The 27920-nt window shown below is 41.3% G+C and overlaps 1 protein-coding gene and 1 long non-coding RNA gene across 12 annotated transcripts in view; both read right to left on the bottom strand.

The window, feature by feature from the left end:
* The window catches only part of MPPE1 (metallophosphoesterase 1), a 31509-nt gene extending 3590 nt beyond the window's left edge, over nt 1-27919 (bottom strand). For 2 of the 11 annotated variants that reach the window (XM_071737118.1, XM_071737129.1), the window contains exons 1-9: nt 18708-18808; nt 17176-17256; nt 14226-14316; nt 12205-12302; nt 4428-4802; nt 3443-3551; nt 3011-3114; nt 2339-2419; nt 452-560 (exon numbers count right to left, since the gene is read on the bottom strand). In XM_071737118.1, the coding sequence (XP_071593219.1) occupies nt 452-560; nt 2339-2419; nt 3011-3114; nt 3443-3551; nt 4428-4702 (678 nt within the window). In that variant the 5' untranslated portion in view covers nt 4703-4802; nt 12205-12302; nt 14226-14316; nt 17176-17256; nt 18708-18808. Of the gene's footprint in view, nt 1-451; nt 561-2338; nt 2420-3010; nt 3115-3442; nt 3552-4427; nt 4803-12204; nt 12303-12432; nt 13163-14225; nt 14430-17175; nt 17257-17822; nt 17876-18707; nt 18809-27847 lie in introns of those variants that run through there. The other 9 variants (XM_071737119.1, XM_071737123.1, XM_071737125.1 and 6 more) reach the window with 9 other exon arrangements.
* LOC139793058 (uncharacterized) lies at nt 3767-4421 on the bottom strand. Its single transcript, XR_011724478.1, has 2 exons — nt 4216-4421; nt 3767-4140 (listed from the first exon to the last, which is right to left on the bottom strand). It is a non-coding gene; the product is annotated as an uncharacterized lncRNA (long non-coding RNA).
* Nucleotide 27920: the final 1 nt, after the last annotated feature.

Below are 27920 nucleotides of genomic sequence, written 5' to 3'. Positions count from 1 at the left end.
ATGAAAAAAATGCTACAATTAAAACATTACTAGGCTATCAAGACAGGACTCCAGTACAATCAAAAAACTAAAAGAATGGGCTGTCTTGAATGATTTCAAACAGAATGATAAGCATAAATATTAATGCAGGGCCTATTATTTATCTTAAGTCAAAGAGGATTACAAAACTTCTGGCACTCCTTGGAACAGAGGAAATGACACCCTCTGTTGGCAGCACTGACGAGGAAGTTAACACCATTAGCACAGAACAACACAGTTAAGTATGATAAAAGAGGCAGATGAGGAGAAGAAAGTTTTGCTAACAAGTTGCGACATGAATTGGAGGCAGATTTTTTTTTTTTTTTTCCAGGAGAGCGTTAGTTATAGCCTGACTATTGCTGCAGTATCAGCAGTATTCCCACTGCAGCCACCATAGCTGCTGGCTATGATCAGAGCTTTAATAAACTCTTACCTGCTGGGAGCAATTCAGTTTGTGAGACAGTGCAAGGAGCTTTGCTTCCGAGGAGCGGCAGACACCGCAGCCATCACCCTCCATGGCTACGCTGTTCACGATCACAAAGCTGGAAAATACCAGGGAGCAGGCAAAGAGAAGGGGAGTGGGAAGGAGAGGAAAGCTTGTGCTATTCCTCCACATCTATGGGATAAACTTTGTTCTATAAAACACAAGCTTTCCAAAGTTGGATACAGCTCAAAGGAAGAGCAGAATGTAACAGCTTCCGAAGTCATGTGCTAGAAACCTTCTTTTGAGCATCCCTCCTGTAGCAGTTTCATAACCTGGAAGGCTGCTTTATAATCAGCTGTTAATTAGGTACAATACACTGTATGCTATGCTTCACTTTTACACTTCAAGATTTTTTTTATATTATAAAATACTTAAGTGGTACTCTGGTGGAACAGACAACTTTAGACATTGGATTTCTTCAGTACAACTGAAAAGCCAAACAGCACTGCATTTGGCTGGCTACCCTGAACAAACTTCGTTTCATACTTTGTGGTCCTCTCCCACAGAAAACAAGATTTCACACAGAAAAAAAATTTCCCTGTAGATTTCAAATCAGCTTTGAACGTCTGTCACAAGATTCATACCAGGACTCAGGAGATACATTCCCAGTTCAATTCAGTATTTTTTAGAGGCATAAATGAGCTGATTGCCTCCACTTGAGAGATATAGGCTTAAAAAAAATTTTTTTAATCACCTTTTATTAAAATAAGCTGCTTTTATATCATAGATTTGTTACAAAAATAGTTTATCTGGGAACATTACATTAAAATGCAGCTTGTTTCAGTTAATGATTATGATACTAGACATACAATCTGCAACTGCATGCAAGAATTCTGCTGTGCTGTTCTATTAAAAGGGGCATGGAGATACTCCTTAATCATTATTTTTTAAAACAGCTGAAATACATATCTGGAGAATCCCACATCTGCATGATAAACAGGAGTATTATGCTGAGCATTTATAAAGCTGAGACATCTTCCTAAAAAAGACACATCATTTCTAGACCTGCTCAGAATATTTTCATGTTTGCTTAATTAAGGGAACCAGTGTAAACCTGTAGGTTCTGAATTCTACATTTGCACGAGTGACCATAACCCTGCCAAATGCAGAGTGGCAATGAGTCTCCCCTTCAGATATTTGAGGTTCCAAGACAAATGCCTTTCTACACACCCTCTACTGCTTTCCCTCACCGGGCTCCTAGAGGTAAGAAAAAGGGCACACGGCAGCTGACTGCAAGCACAGGCACACAGCTGTGAGAACAAGCTCTGTAACAAGGTCTCCTCCAAGCCAGCACCAGCTCCTGCCTCATTACCCCACCCTGTGGAAAAACTGTGGACAAGCAGCTGCTGTGTTCCCAAACACCCCAAACAAGAGTTAAGTTCTGCAGATTAAAGATGTTATTAAAATTAATGAAACTCTTAACTTGTAAGCACAGAGGGGGTTTGTTTGCGTTTCTTTACTGAATCCTCTCCTTCTGTTCTGTTTACAGCCATGGGTCATTACCAGCTGCAAGGAAGTAAAAAGGCAAACCAGAGAATTTGACTCTTGACTCCACAGTACTTTTCCATTTAAAAGGAAATTGTTACAATTTACCTAGCTCAAAGTACAGCTTCTGCTCTGTATCAAATAAAAGGTTACAAAGTGTTTCCTGTTAAATATTTTAACCTAGATACAAAGTTATATATATATATATATATAAATTTTTTAAAAGCTCTAAGTTAAGCATTCCCATACTATCTCATTAGAAATTCCATTTCAGTGCTCAGTTTTCAGCACTCTGCTCTGCTGACTCGGTAATCACCACCCTAAACATTGGGAAAAGAAATATATACTCACTTTATTCCTTTTCTTGTAATTAGCTTTCCTGAAGTAAAGTTGAAAACCTTTTCAAACCGATTTACCTTGTAAGCAGTCATTCTGTCACAGAGCAAAAAACAAACTGAGGTGAGAAACTGGCACTGTAAATCATCTGACACAGTTGCTTTCCATTTTGCAGACCACTCGTGCAGCTCGCTGCTCCATGATCTAAATCCCATTCATTCCAAGTCATGGGGATGCTCTGACACCCATCAGTGTTCTCTGTCCCAGTCTTGTCAGCAGAAGTAAGCACAGCTGCCCTACAGATGTACAACAGAGCAAGGGCATTTGCACTCCTCTGTGCTGAGAATATGGGAAAGGGAATGTGGTCAAAGTGCCCAAGACAAAGAAAATCAGCTTTGAGAGTTCTCTGCCAGTGAAGAAAGACCAGCTCTGAATAACTTCACATTAGCTCAGAGAAGCACAAAAGGAGGCTAAAAACTGTTCCAGAATGTATTATTAGAGTGCATTGTACACTGATGCAGACCTTGCAAGATGTTTCTCTAAATTACAATCTCTCCTCATTTGGTTATGACCAAAACCTTTGTTTATAAACACACAAGAGGTGTCTCAGACACAAAAGCAGTTACTATACGTACGCCAACGTTTCACTCTTGGCACTTCCATACTCCTTTCACTGCTGACACTTACTCATAATGAAATCCAATGTCATGATTCCCAACGATAACCACCAGCTCAGTAGAAACTGGATACCTAAACATCTTCCGAAATCTCCTGACATCATCTGCCCACGCCTGCATGGAAAACATAAATGGAGGAATTAATCCTGTTCCACAGTACCAAGGGGAACCACGAGCATTTAATACGCAAGCACACGCTCGGTGAGATATCCACATTTTATAGGTATTGTATGAGGGGGAGCAGTGCCAAGACACTATCAAAACCAAAAGACAATCACAACATTTCAACTCCTATCTAAAACACTAGAAATTCTACCAGCAGGATAACTATAGTAATATTAAACAGGGCCTTTCATACCTAGTCTGCTTTCTTCTGCCATCCATTTCCTTCAAGAAATCCTCTTTTTTTTTTTTTTTTTAGAAGAGAGCTGTTGATTCATACCTGAGGAAAGCTCCATTTTCCTTCATCAAAGACATCTCCCAAAATAAAAACAATATCTGGCTGCAGTAACCATAAGGCAGTTTGGAAAGATCTCTCCATTTGCCATTCCCTGAAAAGAAAATGCATACCCAGTCATCAGTGCCTGACTTCTGGATTCTGAACTCTGAATACACAAACAAGCCTGGCAGGAATGGGAAAATGGCTCCTATACACTGAAAGCACTAGGATGAAATTCAAATTAAATACTTAAAAATCAGGGTTAAGTACAGTAGGTGCATCTTACCTGGTGGATAATTCCACCTTATTACAATCATGACCAATTAGTGCAAGAAGTAATAACAATTTGTTCAATTTCATTCATTTTAATTCCATTAAACAGCAATTAATTAGAACAGTGAATAGTAGTTCACTACACACCTTTTACTACGCTATTGTTTCTGCAGCAGAAGTTTGTAATGTTCATTTCATGGTAGAATTTGTACTTTCAGCATTCTGTGGGTTGGTTGTTTTTTTTTTTTTTGGTTAACAGAAACAACATGGCTTTCCAGGCATAAGACTGGATTACCTTTGAATTTAAATGTGATTTTGCTGCCAGTTCTTCTACTACAGAGACAAATTTCTACCTGCTTCCTTGCCTCTGCAGTTAAAGGTATTAACTATTGGGACATCCAAGCTTTCTGGCTGATTTTTAAGGCATTCTATAAAATAGTCACCCACTGGAAAAAACTATCTGATCCACTGAAAATACTCAGACACCTGTGCCCACACACTACCCAGACATACAAGACTGCACTGCCCCAGTAAGACCCATTCATTAGCCTTTCAACACTGATTTATTACCCAGCACAGATCCTGACAGGCAAGTCAGAAGCAGCAGGCACACTTCTTACAAGTAACACAACAATAGTTTCTAACATCTGTCCCATTAGCTATTACTAAAAACTCTAAAACCAGGGTAGAGATTATTTAAAAAATTAACTATTACCTTCTTAGCTTATCTAGCCAATGTCCTTTGATTTCACCAAGTAGGTGAGTATCAGCTAAAATCATGGCCTTTAGGACTGAAGCTGAAGTCTCTTTTTTACTCACATGAGCTCCACTTTTCACTTCTGGCCATCGACATTGAAAAATTACCACGTAATAAATTAAAAATTCACAAAATATTAACACTGAGCTGACAAAGCAGATGAGCTTCAGCAGGAAACAGAGCCTCTTTTTCAAAGGATGACTCTTCACAGTGGTCAAGCTAGAACTCAGCATTGCAGTATCAGCATAAATCTCTTTTCCAAAGGTTCAGTTCTCCTCTCCCATGTGAAAGTCGTATTCAAAGGACCATGTTGGGCTTCTTAATACAAAATCCCTGCAGAGGAAATACAAAATTAAGTATTTGTTAAGCCAACATTCCCTGTTAAAAGCTACCATGTAAGGCCCACAGTGCTAATTTACTGTCACCCTGAAAGATGTGGAAATAAGTAATTGGCCTAAAGCAAAGACGGTCTTTTGAAAACATTGTGAGTACAGGTCTCAAATGAGCCTTAGCTGGTAAACTTACTGTACTTACCAACCCCTTCCACCTTGGATAGTCTGCAACCCAAACAGGGAACTTGCCCCTTTTGAAACTACAATTTTATTTTATGCCATTTTAAAGGCTAATCCAAAACAAATGTCTTCATGCTGATAAGCCACAATTGTTAACAGGGCTCATTGACTGTTTCACTTGTTTACAGGCATTTAAAAGAAACTCATTGTTCCTCATGCCCAGGTCTGCTACTGCTACAGTTCTTGGCAGAAGCATTTTTCCAGTGTAAGTGCCCACAAGAAACAAGTATCCCACCTGAGAGGACAGGGATACTGGCCTTACTTTCAAATAAAATCACTCAGATTCTACATGCAACCTCCTCAGGGTTTAGATCTGAAGAGTACTGCATGTCTAGAAGACCCACCTTTAAAAAGGCAAAACATGTAGCATGGTCACTTTAAAAGGGACTGTGGGGGATGTATAACTCATGACAGAGCTCACAAAAAAACTTGTGGAGGAATCACAGAATGGTAAGGGGTTGGAAGGCACCTCTGAGGCTCCTCTAGTCTGACCCCTCTGCTAGAGCAGGATCCCCTAGAGCTGGTTTGAGTGGAATACACCCAGGCAGGTCTTGAATGTCTCCAGGGATGGAGACTCCACAACCTCCCTGGGCAATCTATTCCAGTGCTGTGTTACCCTCAGAGTGAAGAAATATTTTTGTCATATTTAATTTAAATCTTGTGTACCAGTTTGTGTCCATTACCCCTTGTTCTGTCAGTGTATACCAGAGAAGAGTCCAGACCCACCCTCCTGACACTCACTCTTTAGATATTTATAAACACTGATAAGATCCCCCCTCAGCCTCCTTTTCTCTAAGTTAAACAACCTCTTTCAGCCTTTCCTTATAGGGCAGATGTTCCAGGCCCTTAATCATCTTAGTGGCCCTGTGCTGGACTCTCTCCAGTAGTTCTTTGTCCTTCTTGAACTGGGGAGCCCAGAACTCCACATAATACTCCACATGAGGAGGATAATTTTGTTTGACCTATTGGCCATGCTCTTCTTAATGCACCCCAGGATGGCATTGGCCCTCTTAGCTGCCAGGGCACATTGCTGGGCTCATGGTGAGTCTGTTGTCCATTGTGATTCCCAGGTCTTTTTCCCCAGAGCTCCTTTCCAGCAGGTCAAAATCCCTAACCTGTACTGGTACATGAGGTTGTTCCTCCCCAGATGGAGTACCCTGCACTTGACTTATTGAACTCCATTTGGTCTCTCTCTGCCCAGCTCTCCAGCCTGTCCAGGTCACACTGGATGGCAGCACAGCCCTCTGGTCTCTCAGCCACCCTTCCCAGTTTTCTATCATCAGCAAACTTGCTAATGATACCCTCTATCCCCTCGTCCTAGGAGAATCCACAGAGAAGTCTTGTCCCTGCCCAGGAATGAGACTGCAATTTTGCTTTTTACAACAGAAAAATTCTAATACAGGACTAATATCCAAGATGTTGGCAACTACAGAACACAGTACCCAGACAGTAACTGGCAGTCAGTGTTCATTTGCATGGACTAAATCTTAGATTTAATTGATTAAAAGTGTGAAAACTAACACTTTTGCTTATTTAGACCATAAATATTATGAAAAGGACAAAATTACAGAACCACATAACATTAATGGATATTTTCTAAAACCCTGGTCTCACACAGAACAAAACTTAAGCTGCTTTACCCCTATATCATAGCCCACTAGATCAATGTCTCATGGAAGTAACGTCAGTCTTTGATTATCATATTTTTCCAATCAAATCTTCTATTTGATAATACAAGAAGCTAATAAGCCACTTATTTTCAAACACAAGCTTTCTGTATCACCACTACAAAGTAGTTATTCAAGACAAAAAACATTAGTCTGCATCATGCAACATTTCCAATATGTATTATTTAATGTTAGCATGACTAATACTTAATTGCATGCAATTCAGTTCTATCTAAACTTAGTTTGGGAGGGGAAAAAGCCACTGGCCAGACGTCACAATTTCAGAATAGAGAGGAATTACACAGAAAGGCTGATTAACTTGTTTAATATTAATCTCATCTTCACTTCAACTAGATACAAAAATCAACAGAATCTTGTTCCTACATCTCACAACAAAGCAAGATTAAAGCAGAAATATCTGGTCAATAGAAACAGCAACAAGAACAGAAGACAGGTAAATTCCTAACTAAGCACACAAATTCATATGGCTTCACCCTGCACAAACAGCACCTAACACTGAATTTGGAAGTAGACTTTGGTAGTCCTAGATAGTCTCCTCTTCCAACAAGAACACTGCTAATTTGAACAAAAGATGCCAGGAAGTCATTTAACTTGCACTAGGCATGGAAAAAAAATTCTGTAAAACCAAAACAACCTGGAAAACAAAACAAAACAACACCGAAACCTGCAATTTCTAGAAAAGGAAAATATCTTCAAGGCAAAACTGACATTTTCAAAAGTCACAAGCAGCAACTGACACAATCAAACCCACAGAGCCTGTCATCTCTATACACATTCCCTGTTCTGTTATTTCTGCTGCTAACTGCTACTATTTTGGGAGCAGATGTGGAAGATGTCAGAGGTCTCCCATCTGCACCCTACACTTCTAGCTTTCCAGATAGTGAAAAAGAGAAGAAAAAAAAAAAAAAAAGAAAAAAAAAAAAAGAGGCGGGGCAAAACCAGAGGAAGTCAGTATCGCAGGAAGAGCTGAAAGCCAACTCCTACTCCGGGCTGAGAGCCATCCCTGCCTACCTTGCTCTGCCACCTGCCTGCCAGTGGCTGCTCACACCCCAGCCAAGGTGTTTGCTCAGGAAGGTGACTGCACACCTCTGTGCACCACAGGCAAAGCAGTTTCACCAGAAGCCCAGCACATGCAGTAAATAATCCCAACCTTCCCAACCTCGCATACAGGTACACAAAGATCCCTTTCCTCCCATGCGTGATGGCAAGGTCAAAAATAATGCTCTTTGATGGCACACACGCTGCAAGATGGAGCTGTGGCTCAGCATCTTGCTGTGTAATAAATACATTGCTGCTATTCCTGCTTGCCTGGCTGGTTATTAAGGTTAGACTACAATCTGGTTTCTTATTACAGCTTGAGGATCTCTGTTACGAAAAAAGACCAAAAGATTTCTCACTGTCGTGTACTAAATAAAGGGGAGTGGCCTGATGCAAAACTGATTATTAAGAGTTTTAAAAGCTCACCATAAAGGTGAGGTCAATATTTTCACCATATTCATTACTTGCAATTGTTTGGGCACAGAATATACTCTGCAATGGAAAACTCTGATCTTCCATAAACTGGCAAACACCAACATTCTGCTAAGTCACAACAGTTTTTTATTCAGTCAACATGTATATTCTCTAGACAGGGAAGAAATAACCTTGCATTTTTCCTCATCTGGATGTTTTAAGAACCACTCCGAACAAACTCTAAAAAACCAGCCTGTGGACAAGGGAAATTACTGGTTCATTTAGTAATGTCACCAGTTTAAACATGCTAGAAACACAATTTTATGCCACAAAATTGGGGGGGGGGGAGGAAATGGTCAAGAGACCAGCCCTCAGGAAAAAAAAAAAAGTTTTCTGTCTTTCTCCATCATTCATGTTCATTTCCCTTACTAATAAATATTAGATACGTTTTACATTTTTGCACTTAAAAGCACTTCCTTAAAGTACGTGCTATTAGTTCTAAATTTAATCAAATTTATTGCCAACACAAACTTTCATTACTCCTCTTTACCTTTCTCATCTCAGTGCAGAAATTTATCCATGGGAAACCTAACACAGTGGTCTACGGCCAGAGCAGAAGGTCATTGTTCCTGGAGCTTTACTCTCTATCTCTTACTGAATAGGTAATTCTGAACACCTAAGCTTTGAGGCCAATTTATTTATTTGTTTAGAGCTACATAAAACTGTCCTAACAAGCAAAGTGGGATACAAGAGTCCTAATTCTAGTCCAATCCCTAATGAGCATGCAAATATATCTGTGAAGCTAAGGAAGCTGTTAAAGCTTATGAATAAGCTTAATATTTCTAAACTTGTGATGAAGATTTGCCTCAATTCTCCCATTACAGTGGCACAAAGGTAGGGATTTACAACTTTCAGATCAATCCGGTTCTGTGGTGTAACAATGTTAAACTTTTGTAAAATGTAGCTGCAAACAAGTTCAGGTTGAAATCTCAAAAGGTTTCCCTTCTACAAGGTGCACTTGCAACTGGGAGTTGTCTCTTATGACTACAAGCTCTTCCTCTCTGAAGCAAACATTGACATTTCTACCTTGTGAACCCTGACACTCTGCATTCATTCCCTTTCAGAAGCACTGCAAGTAACAGAGCACTTCAAATACCTCACTCTTCAACCAAATAAGGGCTTCTGATCAATTCGTGTTTCGATTCTGCAAGGCAGCTCTCCAGCCCTTCTTTCTGAACACACTCCTTCCAGTTGGAAACCCTAAATCCTCCTTCATCTATGCATCCATCCATGCATTTTAACATTATTATGATTAGAGAAAAACTCCAAGCAGAGATTGAACATTTTTCTTTTAAGAAAGCCTTTCTTAATAACATAATGACAAAACTGTTTGCTGTCTGCTTGCCAAGTATACAGATCTACTTTGCTTTATATAGTTTATAGAGGATGATAAATCAGGAAATTATTTCAATTGAAATACAAATGTTTTATCATATTCCCATAAACACCCACAACCACTCCCCCAATGGATGCATTTTACATGTGTTAAAGAGAGAAGTTTTGAAACTTAGTTGAAGTTATACAGACCAGTTTATTTAAAGACCATATAAACAAAAATCAAAGGGACAAAATAAAAAAAAAAAACACAATTCAGAGCATCTTGCCATATCAAGATCACATTATTGTATCTATAATGCTATCAAAATGCAGTACTACATAAGCCATGGTACATTTAATGTTGCACTAAGTATAAAAAGCTCTAATTTCCATCAGTAGTTACAAATGTGCCGTAAAAGGAAGTCCATACATTATACTTATTTGTTTCAAGCACTTTTCATACTGATAATTTAGTTTCACAGATTCCTGTACAGCACGCTTTAGATCTTCTATCTCTTCAAAAAAATCCTAGAAAAACCCAAAAATATTTACCGTGAAGTTTCTTCCAAAGAAATTCTCAATATTTCAGTTGTCCCCACATTCAAGTACACTTTCTGTATTTTTATTAATGTATGGTTGAGCTCTGCAAACACAGCTACAACGAGATACAGCAATCAACTATAACCTTATGTAGTAATTTAAAACTCTGCCCTAAACACACAATGCGAGCAGAAATCAAGTTATATCAGAGCATAAAATACAGACTAATAATAGGAAAGAATAATATAGAGAAGGAAAAACATGCTGATTTATCAGGAAGCTACAAAATAAAAATTGAAAATTACCTGGGAATATCAAACTCTCTGTGCAAAAACATAGCTATCTGTGATGAAGTCAGTTAGTAGCAGATAACATATCATTAATTTTGAAGATCTGAAAGTTGCAAGATTATAAAAAAGGGACAAGCAACAAGGAGAGGGATGAGAAGAATAAAGTAATGTGGAGGATGTTAGCACTTGAAGAAGACAATACTACAGAGTTTAAGGTTAGAAAACTGATATCATATTTAGACCTAGAAAGGCAATATATTTTTAGACCTTAATTGCTTTGAAAATTGCTAGTATCCTATTTCAAAACAGGTTCTATTATTTACGACTGCACTGTGTTAAAAAAAGTTTTATTTTAATATTCAAAAGCATAAGATTTATGATGCATTAAACTTGACAGAGCCTAAAATGGATAACACTGTCTAAAAAGTCAACTCTCTCACATAAAAGCAATTTACACCAAAGGACAGATTGAAAAAGAGCAACATGTAAGGCTACACAGAATATAAAGAGACAGTACAATAAAATTCATAAAAACCAAGTTCCATTGAATTATTTAATGTCAGTCAATGTGGTTTCACTTTCTCATATCAATCCTTTCATAACTATACCATCCTATAATGCATAACAAGTAGCTCTAGCTATACCTACTTCAACTAGGAGATAAATGCAGCTTCACAGATGCAAACTTCATTTATTAAAAATACTGATGGCCCATGGCTTAAATGAAATGATGTTTTGTTCAGCTCCTGCAGCTCAAGTCTATTGAGCAATTCTGATCCTTTGTAAGTGAAGACAGAAGTCATTGGAAAATACAAGGGCAGCAAACAGAGCAAACAAGACTAAATTTCCCAAAGGTTGGAAAATCCTACCTACCACAGTAACACAGTATCTACTTATATTCATCCATATTTGGCACCCTTTCCTGCCTATTCATTTTTTTAAATAAGTATCTACATTAATCTTAAATGTACAGTGACTTAAAATTACCTAGAAAGCAATTACTTCAGATTTATGTCTGAAAGATGAAACTTAAATTCATAAATTGTCCCTAACTCCCAAACACAGGGATCTAGAATTCACCCAGGCTCATTTTCTGTATGTTTCATATCTTATAAGCTATCACCATGTTTTACTGCTATGCCTGGACTACAAGATAAGAAATACAAAAATAATCACATTTGCTGCTTAGGTCAGGACATTAAACTGAGCTAGATGAGGTATCTCCATCTTTTCACATAACTTCCAGAATTACCAAATTTTTACTCTTTTACTTCCTACATCATTTTCTATTTCATAAAATCTTCAAAGCCCCTGCCTCTGCCCTCCATAATCTTAAGAGTTTTGTCACATGCATAACTTTGACATGTTTAAGCTCATGCGAAAATACTTTTCCTCTCACTGACATGAAGGAACAGAAGTGACAATTCAAAAAATATTTGTTATTATTTCTGCAAATGTCTGATGGGAGGAGTTAAGACTGCTACCAGCAGTTACAATTTTAATGTCACAACAACATGAGACTGGTAATTTCTCACGAAGAAAATCAAACTGCACAAACAAACAAAAAAATAAAATCCACAAGAAAATCCAGTAGTTTAAAATAAAAATATATTTCCCTTCCTTAGTCAAGCAGAAGGACATGTTTCAAGGAGTCATTTATTTCCATTTCTTTCTCAAAATGCTATAAATGAATTTTTTTAAAATGTATTTTGCTTGATAACAGCATATGTTCAGCCTACAGATAAGTTTCAGTTCAGGCAAAAAAGTTAGTTTTACAAAAATCACCTATTCTTAAACTTGTCCTAAAATAAATTACCTTGTCTAATCCGGCTAATTCATTTTTTAGTGCTCTTCTTTCTGCAGACAACTTTACATTTTCTTTCTTCAGCTTTTTAATCTCCTTCAACAATAGCTCTACATTCAAATAAAAAATATAGTCTTCAACCATTACAGTCAACCTCCCCCTCATATGAATCATATTACAGCTAAAGAGCTGCCTACATTTTGTGATATTAGAAAATTATGGTTCAGCTTTTTAAAGTACCTTTTTCATAAAGTCATTTATTCTTAAGAATCAGCCCAGCACACTCCCAGGTACTATGAAAGATAACAGGATCTGTCAACTGGATAATCTGAATTTGTCAGATTCTTAGAATGTGGGATTATTTTACTTTAAAATCTGCAAAACATGCATCACATGTCTTGATTACCATTTTTTGACTTACAAGTGGGTCACATTAGCCCTTAGCTGACAGCACATTTCCTGAAAATTATGCCTACACTGTATCTTCAGTCTCTTTTTTCAAATGTTGAACAGGATTGCACCTTAAATTGTGGCTTTACTTAGGTGAGAAAGAATATGCTCAAGCCAGTATTCTCTGGATTTGTCCCACATTTTAAGGCTAAGACTAGGTTCTTTTGTGTAACTGTGTCTGAAAATCAAAGAATGGAGAAGCAAAAATTATCACTAAGAGATCTGCATAGCAATTACTGAAATAAATACTACTAAATACAGCCATGCACATTACTACACTGACACACCATTTTCAGCAAAAGAGAAAAGCAGTGACCACTTATTTTTATCACAAAGAGATGTGGGGCTGGATCCACACACAGGACATCAATTACATGATCCCATATTTACATTACAGGTTTTCAAAAAAGAAAAAAAAAAATTTAGATACTGTTGCTTGAAGTAGAAGAAATGGAGTGTGCCTTTGGATCTGAAACTGAGTGCATCATCTGTGAGGGGAATACTGGAAGCAACATCATCAGAATTAACTGCATCATTACCTAAGTATTTACAGTAACAGGATTCATCATTCTTTTTAGACAGGTCCCTGTGAGATGTTACTTCTTCTGGGGTGCGATTCCTTTTTCCAGAAGCACCACTAGTTTTCCAAGAAACTTTTTTACATTCCAATTGCTCAATTCTTTGCCTCTGCTCTTGAAGATTAAGCTCCAGTTCATGAATTTTACTCTGTAGAGAAACTAAATATTTCTTAAAATTCATAGAACAAACACAGTTCAACTGAATACAACTGGAAACATATCCTGAATGCAGAGGCAGAGCATTCAATTGCTAACTTAAAACTAAATTCATCTAAATGGCCTGAAAGAAGAAAAAAAATAAAGTAGGTAAAGTTTTGCATACATCAGTTTTTTTAAAAAATTGTTACTGAGCACATGCCCACAAGACAGCATCAATGCACATGTACAAAAATATTACACCTACCCACACAACAAAAAAAAATTTTATAGCAGCAATTGCCACCTTCTAAGAAAAAGTACATAAAAGCCAAATGATAATGAATATTGATGCAGAAACAAAAAAGCACATGTTCCAGCCTCCTAGGAGGCAATTACTTATACTGGTCAGCTTTAAGGCTTGATCAATGCCTAAAGAGGCAACAGCCACTTGAAGCTCCTTGAAGCATTCCTGGCCACACCACCCTGCCTTTGCTCCAGTCCCTTTGCAAAGAAAGCCAACAGATTTTGCTACCCAACAGAAGACAATTTGTCTGTGTTTGGTTAGCTTGCTGCTGGAATTCTGAAATAAATTAGAGCTCGTGACACATACAGAAAAATATCAGGGCTGGTGCAAGAGAGGTCAGAAGATGCATACACAGTTGGAAGGAACAGTAGTCAGAAGAGGAAAGAAAAATACAAGAGAAGAGGAGACAGCTTTCATTTACAGACACACTAGTGTCAGGATACAGAATTGCAGACTGCTTTCCATTATCTCAAAGGAAACAAAAATGGGTGTAAAAAGAAAAACAGTCTCCCTAAAAGGTTGTATTTAATTATTTGATACCATCTCCTACAAATTCTACTTACAGTAAGATTTTTAATTGCTTCCCTTTGCTCCTGGTTTGTTTTGATTTCTTTAAGGTAACGTTTCTTTAGATCATTATACATCTGCAGTAGTCTAAAATAGAAGAAATGCATAAATTGCAGTAAAACATGGAAGCCAACAAAATGTACATCCTTGTTGATAGGAGCATCACACATGCCCCATGGAGATCATTTGGGCTTTAGAGACTTTTAAAAGAAATATTTAGGAGTGGTGTGAATTAGGTGTGACCAGCAACACAGAAAGACAAAGTACCAGAAAAAAAAGAGCAAAGTGAGAATTAAAGGAATGGTCTGTATTGATAGCAGAGAGTCCCTTTCACTCAGCCAGACTGAGGACCTTCTTGGTTTTGTCCAGCCCATACAGCCACATTCTGATTAAAACTCAGTGCCATTAACTCATTGATGGAAGGTCTATACAACAGCAACAGAGGGGGCAGCAGCAAAGGGGGCAGCAACAGAGGGGGCAGCAGCAAAGGGGGCAGCAACAAAGGGGGCAGCAGCAAAGGCGGCAGCAGCAAAGGGGGCAGCAACAAAGGGGGCAGCAACAAAGGGGGCAGCAACAGAGGGGGCAGCAACAGAGGGGGCAGCAACAGAGGGGGCAGCAACGGGGGGGGGGGCAGCAACGGGGGGGGGGCACCAACGGGGGGGGGGGCACCAACGGGGGGGGGTAGCAACGGGGGGGGGCACCAACGGGGGGGGGTAGCAATGGGGGGGGGTAGCAACGGGGGGGGGTAGCAACGGGGGGGGGGCAGCAACGGGGGGGGGTAGCAACGGGGGGGGGGCAGCAACGGGGGGGCCGCAACCAAGGGGGGCAGCACCGAGGGGGCAGCACCGAGGGGGCAGCACCGAGGGGGGCAGCAACAAGGGGGGCAGCAACACGGGGGGCAGCAACACGGGGGGCAGCAACACGGGGGGCAGCAGCAAGGGGGAGCAGCAAGGGGGCAGCACAGCACGTGTCATTCCTCTCCCCATCAGCACAACAGGAAGAGCCAAAGCCCACTCCTAAAGAATATAAAAAAGTTTGTCCAGGATCTAGTTTCTTGACACCAGTCAAGAACCTCACGATGAGGACTCATGAGGCAGCATCCCTCTGTGCTGCACAAAGCCTCTTACTGCTTCTGGGTATGTGGGTGTGAGAATATGAGTGAATGAAATCTGTGAGAAAATGAGTGCGGGTGGGTAAAATCAATGTAAAATGAACAGATTTGAGATATTAGAGTTCTCTTTGATATTACCTTGCACCAAGTTCTGCTACATTTAATTTCTTACCACATTTCATAGCATTCAGTCTGATCAGGCCCATAATGTAAGTGATGAACATTTTTCCTATTTTATTAGGAATTTAAGTAAGAGCTGGCATTCATACCAAGTTAGGACTGGGCACCACAAGCAGGATGAGCAATATTACAGCACAGAACAGCTTTGTAAAACACCATACAGATGCTAAAAAAAAAAAAGCTAAGCCAGGTTATCTATGTGCAACCTAACAAAAAGCAGTTCCAGCACTAGATTATGAGACACCTCGAGTCCTGTGTCCAGTTCTGGGCCCCTCAGTTCAGGAAGGATATCGAGGTCCTGGAGCAGGTCCAAAGGAGGGCAACCAGGCTGGTGAAGGGACCCGAGTGCAGATTCTATGAGGAGAGGCTGAGGGAGCTGGGGGTGTTCAGCCTGGAGAAGAGGAGGCTCAGAGGAGACCTCATCACTCTCTACAACTCCCTGAAAGGAGGGGGTAGCCAGGTGGGGGTTGGTCTCTTTTCCCAGGCAACTCTCAGCAAGACAAGAGGGCACGGTCTCAATTTGTGCCGGGGGAGGTTTAGGTTGGACATTAGAAAGAATTTCTTTACTGAGAGGGTGATCAAGCATTGGAATGGGCTGCCCAGGGAAGTGGTGGATTCTCCATCCCTGGAGATATTTAAAAAGAGACTGGATGTGGCACTCAGTGCCATGGTCTGGTAACTGCAGCGGTAGTGGATCAAGGGTTGGACTTGATGATCTCTGAGGTCCCTTCCAACCCAGCCAATTCTATGGTTCTACAATTTTATGAGAATAACTCTGACTTCTTCCACATATTCATCTAATTAGGTAATTAATTCAAGCCCAGAGGTCACCACCCAGCCTTCCTATGTAGTTTATAAAGAGTATGATACACCGTAAAGGTGTATTTAAAAAGGTATTTAAAAAGAAAAAGAGAAAAAAATGGGCCTTCTACAGCCAGCCTAAAGGAAACACAAAAACTAGGGTGCTTGATTCAAGAGAAGACCCACAGCCTATGTCTGTAAGTGGATAGAAAGTACCCTTTGAAAGAATGGATCAGCCTATTAAAAAAAAAAAAGAAGTTATTTTATGGAGCATGAGTAGTCATTAAAACATTTTGATATACATTTTCTTAAAACAAAAATTTATCAAAAAAAAAAAAAAAAAAAAAAGTTACCAAGTTTACTTCTAGCAAACTACAGCAAGCAGTGGCTCACTTCTAAAACTAAGTAAAATCACTTGTGTGGCTTATTTTGCAAACAGTACCAGATTTTATATACACACGATGCTGAGCAACAAAAACGAGCTAAGAAAGCTCCCACAAAGTAGGAAATTAAAGTACACAATTCTAACTCAAAAATCCATTAAGAAGATCATGTGTGCACATATGCAGGAAGAAGGTTCCTTGGCTCATTCAATTTTTCTCAATGACAGACTTGGGGAAAAAAGAAAAAAAAAAAAAAGAGTGTTTAGTGCTATTTTTCCAGTTCAATCTAAGAATCAATCATTTGCTTTGAAAATTAAAAAAAAAATATATATTTTCCATTGTTTCAAAGGCTGAAAGCAGCTTCCCTAAGAGTTAACAGGATTTCATGGTGCAATTAGTTGAATAATATATTCTACCCTGCAGAGAAGAATGTTTAATTCTGTGAAGAATTAAAAATTACCAAGAACTCACCTGACACTGTCACCCTCTAGATTAAGATCCTTGCTGTATCCACCCTTATGCCACAAATGGGTTTCTGTTTGAACTTGAACACTTAATCCAAACAAATACAACAGCTTAATAAAGTTAGATTTTACAGTTTTAATTAGCTCAAACAAAGCAACTCAAAAAGGCCAAACTACTTCTCAGTTTGCTTTTACCAGTAGAGGTTTCCACACGGTGTCATAAACACACCAAAATTTAAACTCAATGATTTTTACAAACAGGCACTGAAATCCTGGCAAGACCCTCTCCAAAACATTCAGTTTTTCAGATCTTAAGATCCCAGTTTCTGAATCTAAGAGCACTGATGCAATTTAACTATCTTACTGCTGTTTGTTGGCAAAACAGTCTAAAATTCTTTGCAGTTAGGGAGACAGCACGTTGACTAAGCAGGGGGTTTACTTGTTGATATTAAAACTGTTTCTTTCACTACAACCACCAATTTTGCCCAAGATGCCCCAAGCTCCTCTGCACACCTCCAGCACTCTCCACCCCCACCATCCTGTTCACAGACTGCCCCTCAAAATATGGAGAATGGATCAGGTCCAGTCAGCCTGAAGAATAACAGGTTACAAGTCCTTCTTTAGATGCAAAAACAAACTGCTGACAATTCTTACTCTCTGCTTGTGACATAGCCATGCATTAACTGCTGCAGATGCAGTTTTTCTTGGATCTGACTCAGATTCTTTTCTAGATCCTTGTTTTTTATGTGTAGCTTTTTCAGTTTCTTGACTAATTGTTCATTTTCATCATTGAGCTGAAAAGAAATTCAAAAAGAAAAATGGAGAAACATTTTCAAATCAAGTATTAATTAAACTGATAATATTTCAAATCAAAATTCTCTCCGAAAAGTTTTACTATGTTTATCCTGAACTATATAGAGGAAATGGCAGGGGAAATAACTGCCTTCAAATGAAGAATTGGTTAAAACACAGCTTCTTTAGCATCTATATTAATGGCTTCGAATGTAACTTCATAATTCGTTAGAGAACAATAAGACAAACTGGGTTTGTATTAAAAAAAATATATATGTATACAAAGGAGCAAAGCATATGTATGCTCCATTATAGTTCTGAACCCTTAATACCTGCAACTAGGCTTGTATCTCTTTTTGTTTTAGCCTCCCCAAAGCTCAAGACGCACTACAGCTACATCAGAATTTCTTGCATCCGTATCTGCTGAACTTCGTCCAGCCGCACCTAATCACGCCTACCACCCAAAATACAACCAACTATCATGCCCTGACCTACAGGGGTCCAAGCAAAACCGATGCGGTCGACTTATACTCAGCCTAGAGAGGGAAGAGCAGCAACCACAAGCTGCTGTAAGAGCGAGCTCTGCCCCTAAAGCAGAGACGCCGTGCCCCTGTGTTCCTTGGAGCTCTGTACAGGCCGGGCCGGGCCGAAAGGGCCTCCCGCAGATCTCCTGGGAGCCGGGACCCGCCCCGAACGGAGGGGAAGGATGTGACCCCTCGGGCCAGCACCGCCAAGGGTGCCACTCACTTGCAGGCATTTGTGGAGGGCGGGCAGGGCCATGGCACCGGGAGCCCCCCGGGACCCTCACGCACCCACTGCCCCGGCGGGACCGCGGCGTGAAAGGACCCCAACTAACTGCCCAACCCACTGCCTGTCACCACCGCTCGCCTCACAGCCTTCCACGGCAGGCGCCTCGGTCACCAAAGCCCATCCAGATAGGCTCCGAGCCCTTAGACGTCACAGGCGAGCGACTTCGCCCAGTCAAGGGCCCCGGCTACCCCCTCCCCCGTTGCCAGGGAAACGGCAGCAAGCGGAGCACCCGCCGCTCCCGCCCGCGGCCTGCGGGAGCGGGGAGATGGCGGCAGCTCCCCTGCAGGGCAGGTCTCCGCCCCCCGCTCCCTCCCACTCGGGAGCGGCACGACCAGGATGCGAGGCAGGCGGCGCCCAACCTGGCTCCGGCCGGAGCAGCGAGCGCCCCCGGCGGGTACGGCCGTGGTGGGGAAAGGCTGGCAGCGGGGCTGGCGCCGCCGGTTTACTTCCCTCCCTTGAGGCAGAAATCTCCCCCCGGGCCTGCACCGCAGCCGGTGGTGACAGCGGGACACCTGCTTCAGCTCTGGCAGCTCCGGAATCAGCCCGGCTGCGGCTGTGAACGTCACCCCGCAGAGCCAGGGGAAAAGCACCCAGCCTTGGCTTCTCTCTTTTAAAATCGTCGTTACCTTTATTCGCGGTTTTATTTTCTGCGACTAACAGATACTGAGCGGGTGGGGTCGAGAATACTGCGGGCTGCAGAGCTGCACGGACACGTTTGTACATCAACCGAGTTATGTATCTCTACAAAAACGCATTCTGCATCTCCCACTGCCCTCACAACAGAAGCCACGACGGAGGCTGCTCAAGTAACATCCACCCAGGCAGGAAGTAACAGCATTCTCGAGAGAGGTGTGCTGTACCCTTAGTGTTTGCAGGCCTTGGTATAATACTGTTTGCTGAGGTTTGCCTCTTTTTTATATAAATATATATATATATATTTATATTGCGGGCATTTTTGTCAAACAGATGGGATGAAATCATTCCTCTCTTATGATGGGCTGAACCTCACAGATAAAGTACTAACACAAAGCAGTCACCAGCCACAAGAAGATCACCCATCACAGCAAGACTGACCCAAAGCAGTCATTACTGCCTGCTGGTCCCAGCAGCCTTTTTACTGGCAGTTCAAAACTTTTCCTCTTTCTCATTCTCTAGGTCTCCAATTTAAGTCTTTTCTCTCTCTGTCTCTCCTGCCTTTGCATAAAATGCTTCCTCTCTTGTTACTTGCGGGCCATTGCCCCCTGGTTGTTTTGTTGTTTTTTTGGTGTAAATTATTGCCAGATGCCACCTGCCCCTCCAGCTTCACTGTGCTGCCCACCTCTTTGCAGAGCCTGGCAATTTTTCTGAGCAGCCATTCAAAACTTGGAAAAAGAAGGGGAAATGACAGCAGCTCAACACTGCCTACTGTAGAGTTCTACCACTTGCCCAACACAGATTTGACAGTGCAAGGTAAAAGGCACTGTGCTGAGCTGAATATGCACAAGAACCAAGCTGCAAGGCTGCTAACAAACCCAGACTGCATTGGTTCCATAGCAGAAGCAGCCACACAACACTGCTAATTCCTGGGGACTGTGACGACTCACCTTGTCCCTAGTTGACCCCACAACAAAATTGCTACTAAAGTAGCAATTAAAATTAAAATCAGCAACTAACATTGACTAAATTAGCAACTGATAGTTCACAGTATGAAAACCAGTAAGTCGCTTGTTTATAAAAATACAGCTGGATGCAACTGGCTACAGTAGCAATGGGAAAAAAAAAAAAAAAAAAAAAAAAAAGAGATACCATTTTTTGGGTGGGGTAGCAATATCCTGAGAGGTAATTACTCAGTTCTATTCTGTTTTATCCAGCACAAACAAGATCTTGGGTGAGATCCTAGAGTGGTGAGTCTAGAAAGCAGGAATAAAAATTACATGAGGAAGAAAATACAGTGTATCAGGAACGGTTGAAATGACTGTGTTTGTTTAGTTCAGAAAACAGAGACTGCCAAGAGACATTTTAACCTGCTTTGTCTTTATCTTTGGTTGCTGTAAAAGATGGTAATAATTTTTTCAGGTGCCCCTGTAGAGCAGGATGAGCAGAAATAAAATTACTTTCCAACAGAGATTATTTCAGTTGGATGAGAGGGAAAAAATTCTTAAAGAAGAAAAATACACAAGGTTCTCCCTCACTAAAGGTTTTAACAAACAGATCAGAGAATTATCAGGCATGACTTTGTAAACAGCTATATCTAGTAAAAATATTACAGTACACAACACAGGGGTGGAGAAAGATCAGCACAGTGGAATTTAGAATCCCCTGGCTATCAGGATCTCACTGTAGATATTATAAGCGGGATAACAACCTTTTCCTCAGTGTTGGGAATGTCAGCAGTAGTCATAATCACTTAAGCATAATCACTTAAGGCCACTTGAATATCAAGGAACAGTATTCTATAAAGAATGTGAAAGGCTTGCTAGGACCTACACTCCTACGGTACCCTGGTGTTTGGGTTTGGTTTGCTTTTGAAAAATGCTATAGGGGGAGCAGTAAAACAAAAAGAGGAGGAAGCAGAGATGGATTAACTGGGGCTTCTGCACAAACTAGAGCAGCACTGGGAAGCACTCAGAGAATAACCTAGAGAGGTCATAAGCATCAGAAAAAACAAGCCCCCGATACACCTTGTGTCATTCTCAGATTTGAAATCTGCAGACCATGTTTCCTTAGCTCTTCTGCAAACACAGTAATGAGTTCTGGGTACAGCACAGCTCTCCTGCTTCCTCGGAAGTTGACAACAATTCAGCAGCCATGCAGAGTTCTAAAGACACAAATGTTTTCAAAACGCAAAAAAACTGTTACCCATTGAACACCTCTGTCCTACAGGTTGGGATATGACACACGGAAAACCTGAGAAATGAGCCAGTAGAGCTAAAAACAAACATTTGTTTGTTTCATCCATTTCTCACCTAGAAACTGAGCCACACAGCCCTTCTCTGGCCTGCTTTTCCATGGCTGATGTGGAAATTATAGATGGAGGAAGCAGATAACAGCCAGGTTTCTCAACTATGCAGCTAGACCTCCCAGGAATTTGTGCAAGATTCAGATTTTAACAAACAAGTGCTAATTTCAAATGACATCAAAAAAACCTACTTGCATCTTGAAACTCTAGGGAAAAGCTACTGTTGAAGTTCTTCTAGGTTTTATAATACAAATCATCATCAAACCTTTTTTAAAGTGGTCATTGATTTTGAGTGGCTTCACTTCAAAACAAGCATCCATTCCTACAAACTAAAGATACGTGACAGATCCGTAAAAATGGCCTAAGGATAAGTAGCACTGGATATCAGTGCAGCCAAAAATTCAAGCAGCCAAAAATCTGAAGATAATATTAGCCTGGATATATATACAAACCACAGTTTATGCAAATTATAAAATTCTCTTGATTAGGAAACGTGATCGTTCTCCACAGATACTTCCAATACATGATTTTTTAAAAAATTCTCTGTATCAGTGCACAAAAAGCCACTGAGATACTTACTTTCCACCATAAACAATTACAGCAGAAACACTACCATACACTGTTGTTGTTCAGCTGGCTCGTTGAACACGTTATTTTTTCCTTGCATTTGTGCTTCTGGCTCATCTTGGTATGAACAGAGACACACTGCACGCTGGCACACACGAATGAAAATGTCATCGATTCCAGCGGTGCTGAGCCTGCTGCTAACTGCCAAACAGCAGGAATGTGACCCATAGCACTTTTTACAGCTACATGTGCACCAAAATAATTGATTTAATTTGTCAGAAAATGCATGAGCACAGGATTACTTGATGCAACCCTACAATAACTGCGAGCGCAGCCTTTTTTTCACACAGATTAAAGGTCAGTATGTGTTCTTTCAACCCTCATACACCTACTATCCTCATGAGATTCACCAGGAATTAAAATTCCCTTGTGAAAATCTACACACCTTTGTAAAAAGACATAAAAATTTCACCAGCCCCAAATTAATATCTCTTATTCCATCCACCAGCTGTGTCAGCAAGGACTCTTGAGTCCCTTTCAGAGCAGAAAATGGCAAGGCTCATGCAGTCTTTTTGCCCATTACGTTCTCTGGCACAATCAGTGCTGCCAATCTCACAGACGAATGCCAGCTGAAAAATTAGGGAACAACCATGAACAAAATGACCAACATGGGAAAAAGGCCCTTTGTCCACCTGGTTTTCAGCTTGGATCAGGAAAAAATCATAACATTTGTGTTCAGGAGCCTTCCCTGAAACAGGAAGAAGCAATCTGGCTTTCCTGAGCAAAACCACAGAGATCAGCTAAATGCAAAAGTTCATAGTTTAGTTCAAAACACCTTTAGTTCTGTATCACCTTCAGTGATAGAAACATAAGATTATAATACTAGTTTGCTTTGGGGGCAAGGTGGTATATTTTTTATATTTTCAGTGGATAATGTTCAACAAAACAATACTGGCATGCATGTGGCAGACACAGTCTGACACTTCTCCTTTGAAGGCCAAGGGAAAAGACCTTTGGACCTATACCACATACTATTCAACACACATAAGCATGGTCTAGGAAAAAGAGTGACAGCTTGGGACTGTATTACCTTGCCCACAGAACTCTATCCAGAGAAGAAAAACATCTCTCTGTGGAGAATCCAAGGCAATTGTACACCAAGAAAACACTCACAGTCATGCCTCCTGACAGGGAAAATTTCCCAGGATATCAGAGCCAGCCTGAAAGCTCCAAAAAACACTGCAGGATGCCATTTTACCAGCACAGCTGTCTTTCAGACATTGAAGCCAAATATCTTGGTTTCCACATTAACCAACCCCCAGAGAAGACCTGAAGGACAACTCAGCGACTGCATGTTTGAAACTATCTTTTGGCTAGTTTGTGACAGGAGGAAAATGTGAGGGTGTCCAAGCAGCAATCTCTGACCTTCTGCTTGTCGAGAAGGAAAAGTAGTCATAATATAACTCTCTGACAGCAAGGGAACACAAGAAACATCTAATACACCACTTAGAATGGTGTATTCATCAAGCACTATGTCATTAATGAGTTATTAGTCAGCATTATGAAAAACAGCTCCGGTAATTCCTGTTTGTCTCTGATGAAGCAGAAGCAGGATCTGCACAGCTCTTTTAGGGAGTCCATCAAGAAGAAAGAGCATCTCCTTATGATTTACCTTCCCATCTTGTATATGTAAAAGGCAAAACAAAAATCTGAGCCGAACATCCTCTTTTATCAGCCACAAAATCTCTCACTGCAACATTACGGCACTAAACTACCACAATATCCTAATAGTTTGCACAAACAAAAAGCTTGTCAGCTGGGTTACTTCTTAAAGGCAGACACAAACATGTTTCTTCAGGAGGTACTGATAAAAGCTCTGGGGAAAAGGGCCAGAGACAGTAAACAACAATTTTATATGACTAATCCAGTATAATGCTATGCTGTGTAAAAAGACCATCTGCATGGATTCTCACTGAAGTGCTTTAATAACAGCACAGCAAGCCTCTGGCTGTCATGCTGAGGAAATGCTCTTTTGCACTCAGGCTAATAATTCCAAAAGATTACTTCCTCTTTCTTTCCCCTCACCCTTCTCTGTTTTTATTAAAGCTGTTAACCACTTGCTCTCCCATTTAATTCCCTATTAAGAGATCATCCATCAAACCCATGAAGTGACAAGGATCTGCACTGGAAGATATCTGCAGATTCCACATTGATGGCTGGATAGCTGCAGAGAGGTCACCCTCCCACTGCAAAAACTACAACCAATTTTATTTCATCACCACAGTGTGCAACTACTGTTAAAGAAGAGAATGGCAACCTGTTGGCTGAGGCATAATTAAAACAATTTCAGCTGCAACAGCTTCCCCTCTGAATGACCCTGCTTTTGCACCACAGACCAAGCAGACAGCAACTGGGAGCTCTGGATGACACACAGAGCAGCCACCTGACCAACGCTGCACTGCAGTTTAGGACAGAAAGTGAAGACTACTCCCTCCAGCTGAGCTACATCTAAGTCAGTAAGGGCTTCACTCACTGGGGGAGATGGAAATACACAATTACATTCTATTTTCTGCTCTGAGGTCAGAGGGTTTTCCCCTCTGCCAAGCATGCATTGTCTCAGGTAGGAAGTTTGAACTCTACACGAATCTGATCGAAGCCCAGGAGGATTCACAGACAATACACCTGGGAAACACTGGTATTTCAGGTTCATCCAGGATGGGCCTGTTCCAAGTGGATGAGATTAAACACGTGGCATGTGTGTAGGTTACAAAAGGCATGTGAGAGGAACGGGCTGGGGTTTGGGGTTATGAAAGATCAAAGGTTATGAAAGACCTTAGCAGTTATGAAAAATGAGCCAAGATCCAGCAAGGCAGAGAGCAGCCTCGACCTGCTTGGAGGTGAACAGATGTTCACAATCACCCAGCAGCCCACTGGAGGAAGCTCCTGCTGCCTAGCAGGTCTAGGCTAAGGAAGATGAAAACACTTCAGGAGGAGAATGATGAGGAGAAACACTGCCATCTGTTTATAGGCCTTACCAGCAGCTGTATTTTTTCACAAAATATTTTGAAGGGGCTTAAAAATACTAGCTGCAGCCACTGATCTGGCCTTTTAGTTCTGCTATAAATCTGCCTCCACAAGCCACAAAGCTGGGATCTGTAAAAAGCGATGGTTCACTCAGTTAAAATATTTCAGTTCAGCCTTTGGTGATCCTTTTATTTTATGAAGAGAAGGTTGGCGAAATTTGACTGAGCCAGATGGAGTTGTTTATTTACCAAATGGTACTCACAAGTCACTTAGAAGGAGGACATACTCCTGCATAGAAAAATATTGAGAGCACTTACCCCCACGTTGCAACTGTATTTCTCTGCAATGTGATGATGCTTTTCTACAGTTCCCTTTATTGAGGATATTTCTGCATCCTTCTTAATACACTGTCATTCATAATGCTTTGTTAAAACACGACCTAAGCAGACCTCTATGCCCCTTTAGATTAATCAGAACAAATCTCCAGGCATCACAGCAGACCTGAGACACAGGGGAGGAAACCATCTGCTCCACATCAGAACAGCATTGAGACAGTTTCAGCAAAAGGTACAGACCATTTTACTCTTGGCAAATTCAGTAACTAGAACATCCTCTTTCAACAAAAAACACAAAACCCACTTTTGTCATGGTCTGAGATGCTTCCTAGAATGTAAAGCCATGGCTAGCTGTAGATTTCTTTATTTACCAAAGTTAAAGCTGTGTTTACTACACCTCACCAATACACACTCCCCAGTAAATGCAGTGAAGCATTTGCTCCAGCAGAGAAAATCCCTAGGGAAAGTCCTGAAGTCACCTCAAGCTATGCTGATTATGGCCTCAATAAAAAGCACAAATTTCTAAAATCTGAGGAAACAGAGATGAAGGATTAATCCAGAGCAATTCTATTCCACAGTACCCCAAATAATATTGCACATTTGTAGGGTTATTGCTCTTAATGAAACTAATGTTACATAAGGACAAAGCAGATATGAGGTCAGAGGAAAGAAGTGACTTAGAAGCAGAATAATCAGTTGGCAGAAGGACTGACAAACATTTGCTGAGGATTTCTTTAAACAGGATTTCATAACTTCATAATTTTTATTTTAAAAATTGGGTATAAAATAATTCACATTCTCATTATTTGTTATGTTTTGGGGGTTTTCTGATTCAAAATGGGGACTAAAAAATGTTTTGCTAAGTAGATTGACAGCCTTGCTGCCTTTGTGACTTTTACTGCCACAGCGAAGTTTAGAAATTTAGAGAATTAGTTCTTGCCCTACAATCCATTAAGTTTTGTCACTTACTTTAGAAGGAAAAGGACCAAGCTTTTTAATTTTCTAAGTGTCAATTATTTTTGTGAGCTACATATGGCAGGTAGTGTTATGTCCCTCTTATCCCAATGTTAACTGTCTTGTACAAGATAGAATAAACCACCAAATAAAAGAAAATGGATGTACAGCCAGGGCCTGTTAGGTTAACTAACTACAATACCCAAGCCAATTAAACTTTGCCTAGTCCCTAGAAAATTTTCTAGCCCCTAGAAAATTAACAATTAATGTTGTGTTCATCTCAGAGATGGTAAGCGGTGGTGTTATGCAATTTTCTTAATGCAAATATGGTCACCATTAAAGCATCTCCATTCCAGCCCAGAAATGTCACTGAAAATGAAACCCCAGACCACAATGCAGGTGCTGAAAGACAGTAACAGATTTCATACACTCGGTGTATTCAGTGCCTTTGTCAAAAAGCTACCCTGGCAGACTCCATCTGTGGGCTTGCTTTTGTCCAATTCAGTGCCAAGAGTGCATCAGAACAAATAGCTCGGAAAAGCTTCACTTCAGCAGCTGAAGTGTACGCTCCCAACACTCGGTCGGTGTTGGAGGTATTACGGACTGGGTGCTCTATTGCATAAGTACGTCCCCATCGAAGACCGCCCTTTTCCTACGAGGCAGATGTAGGATGGCCGAGCTCCCTGGCCACCAGCCCCCTGCTCCGCCGGCTCCAATGCCCGGCACTTTGGCTTTCGAGAGGGTTCTGGAACAGTAGGTTCTCAGTTCCCTTCTTCTCATCCTTGACGAATCCAAAACGACATACAAAGAGAAGTGGAAAACCTAAGGGGCAGCGCGCTTGTTAACACACATTTGAATTCCCAAGCGCTAACAAGCTGCTGGGAACTAAAAATCTGCTAAAATCCCTCCTTCTCCTCAGACCTTCTGCTCCCGGGGCCACTTTTCCCACACCTTTTCCTTTCACTCTGGGGACGGCCGACTCAAGCCGTCAACCCTGAGGTCTTTCCCCCACAGCCGCGGTAACGCGGAGCCCCGGTACCGCCCTTCGCCCCCGCCGCACGGAAAGGCCCCGGCCCTCCCGGCCCCGGCCGCCAGGCCGCTCCCGCACGCAGCTCTCGGGGGAGGAGGGCAGCGGGACCCCTGAGGGGCGGCCCGAGCCCCCGGGAGCGGCGAATCGTTGTCTCGAAGGAAACATTCACCGCTCCTCTCTCGGTGACACCCCCCGCCTCTCCCGGCCCTTCTCCGCCCCCGGGGCTCACCTACACTCAGCGCCCAGCAGCCAGGCGCCGCGCTGCAGCCCGCCTTCCCCCATTGATCGCGGCGGCTGCCGGG

This window comes from Heliangelus exortis, chromosome 2 (assembly GCF_036169615.1).
Source record: "Heliangelus exortis chromosome 2, bHelExo1.hap1, whole genome shotgun sequence".
NCBI classification, from domain to species: Eukaryota; Metazoa; Chordata; class Aves; order Apodiformes; family Trochilidae; genus Heliangelus; species Heliangelus exortis.
Note: the sequence above shows the minus strand (reverse complement) of the source record. Positions and strands in the feature narration are given on the sequence as shown.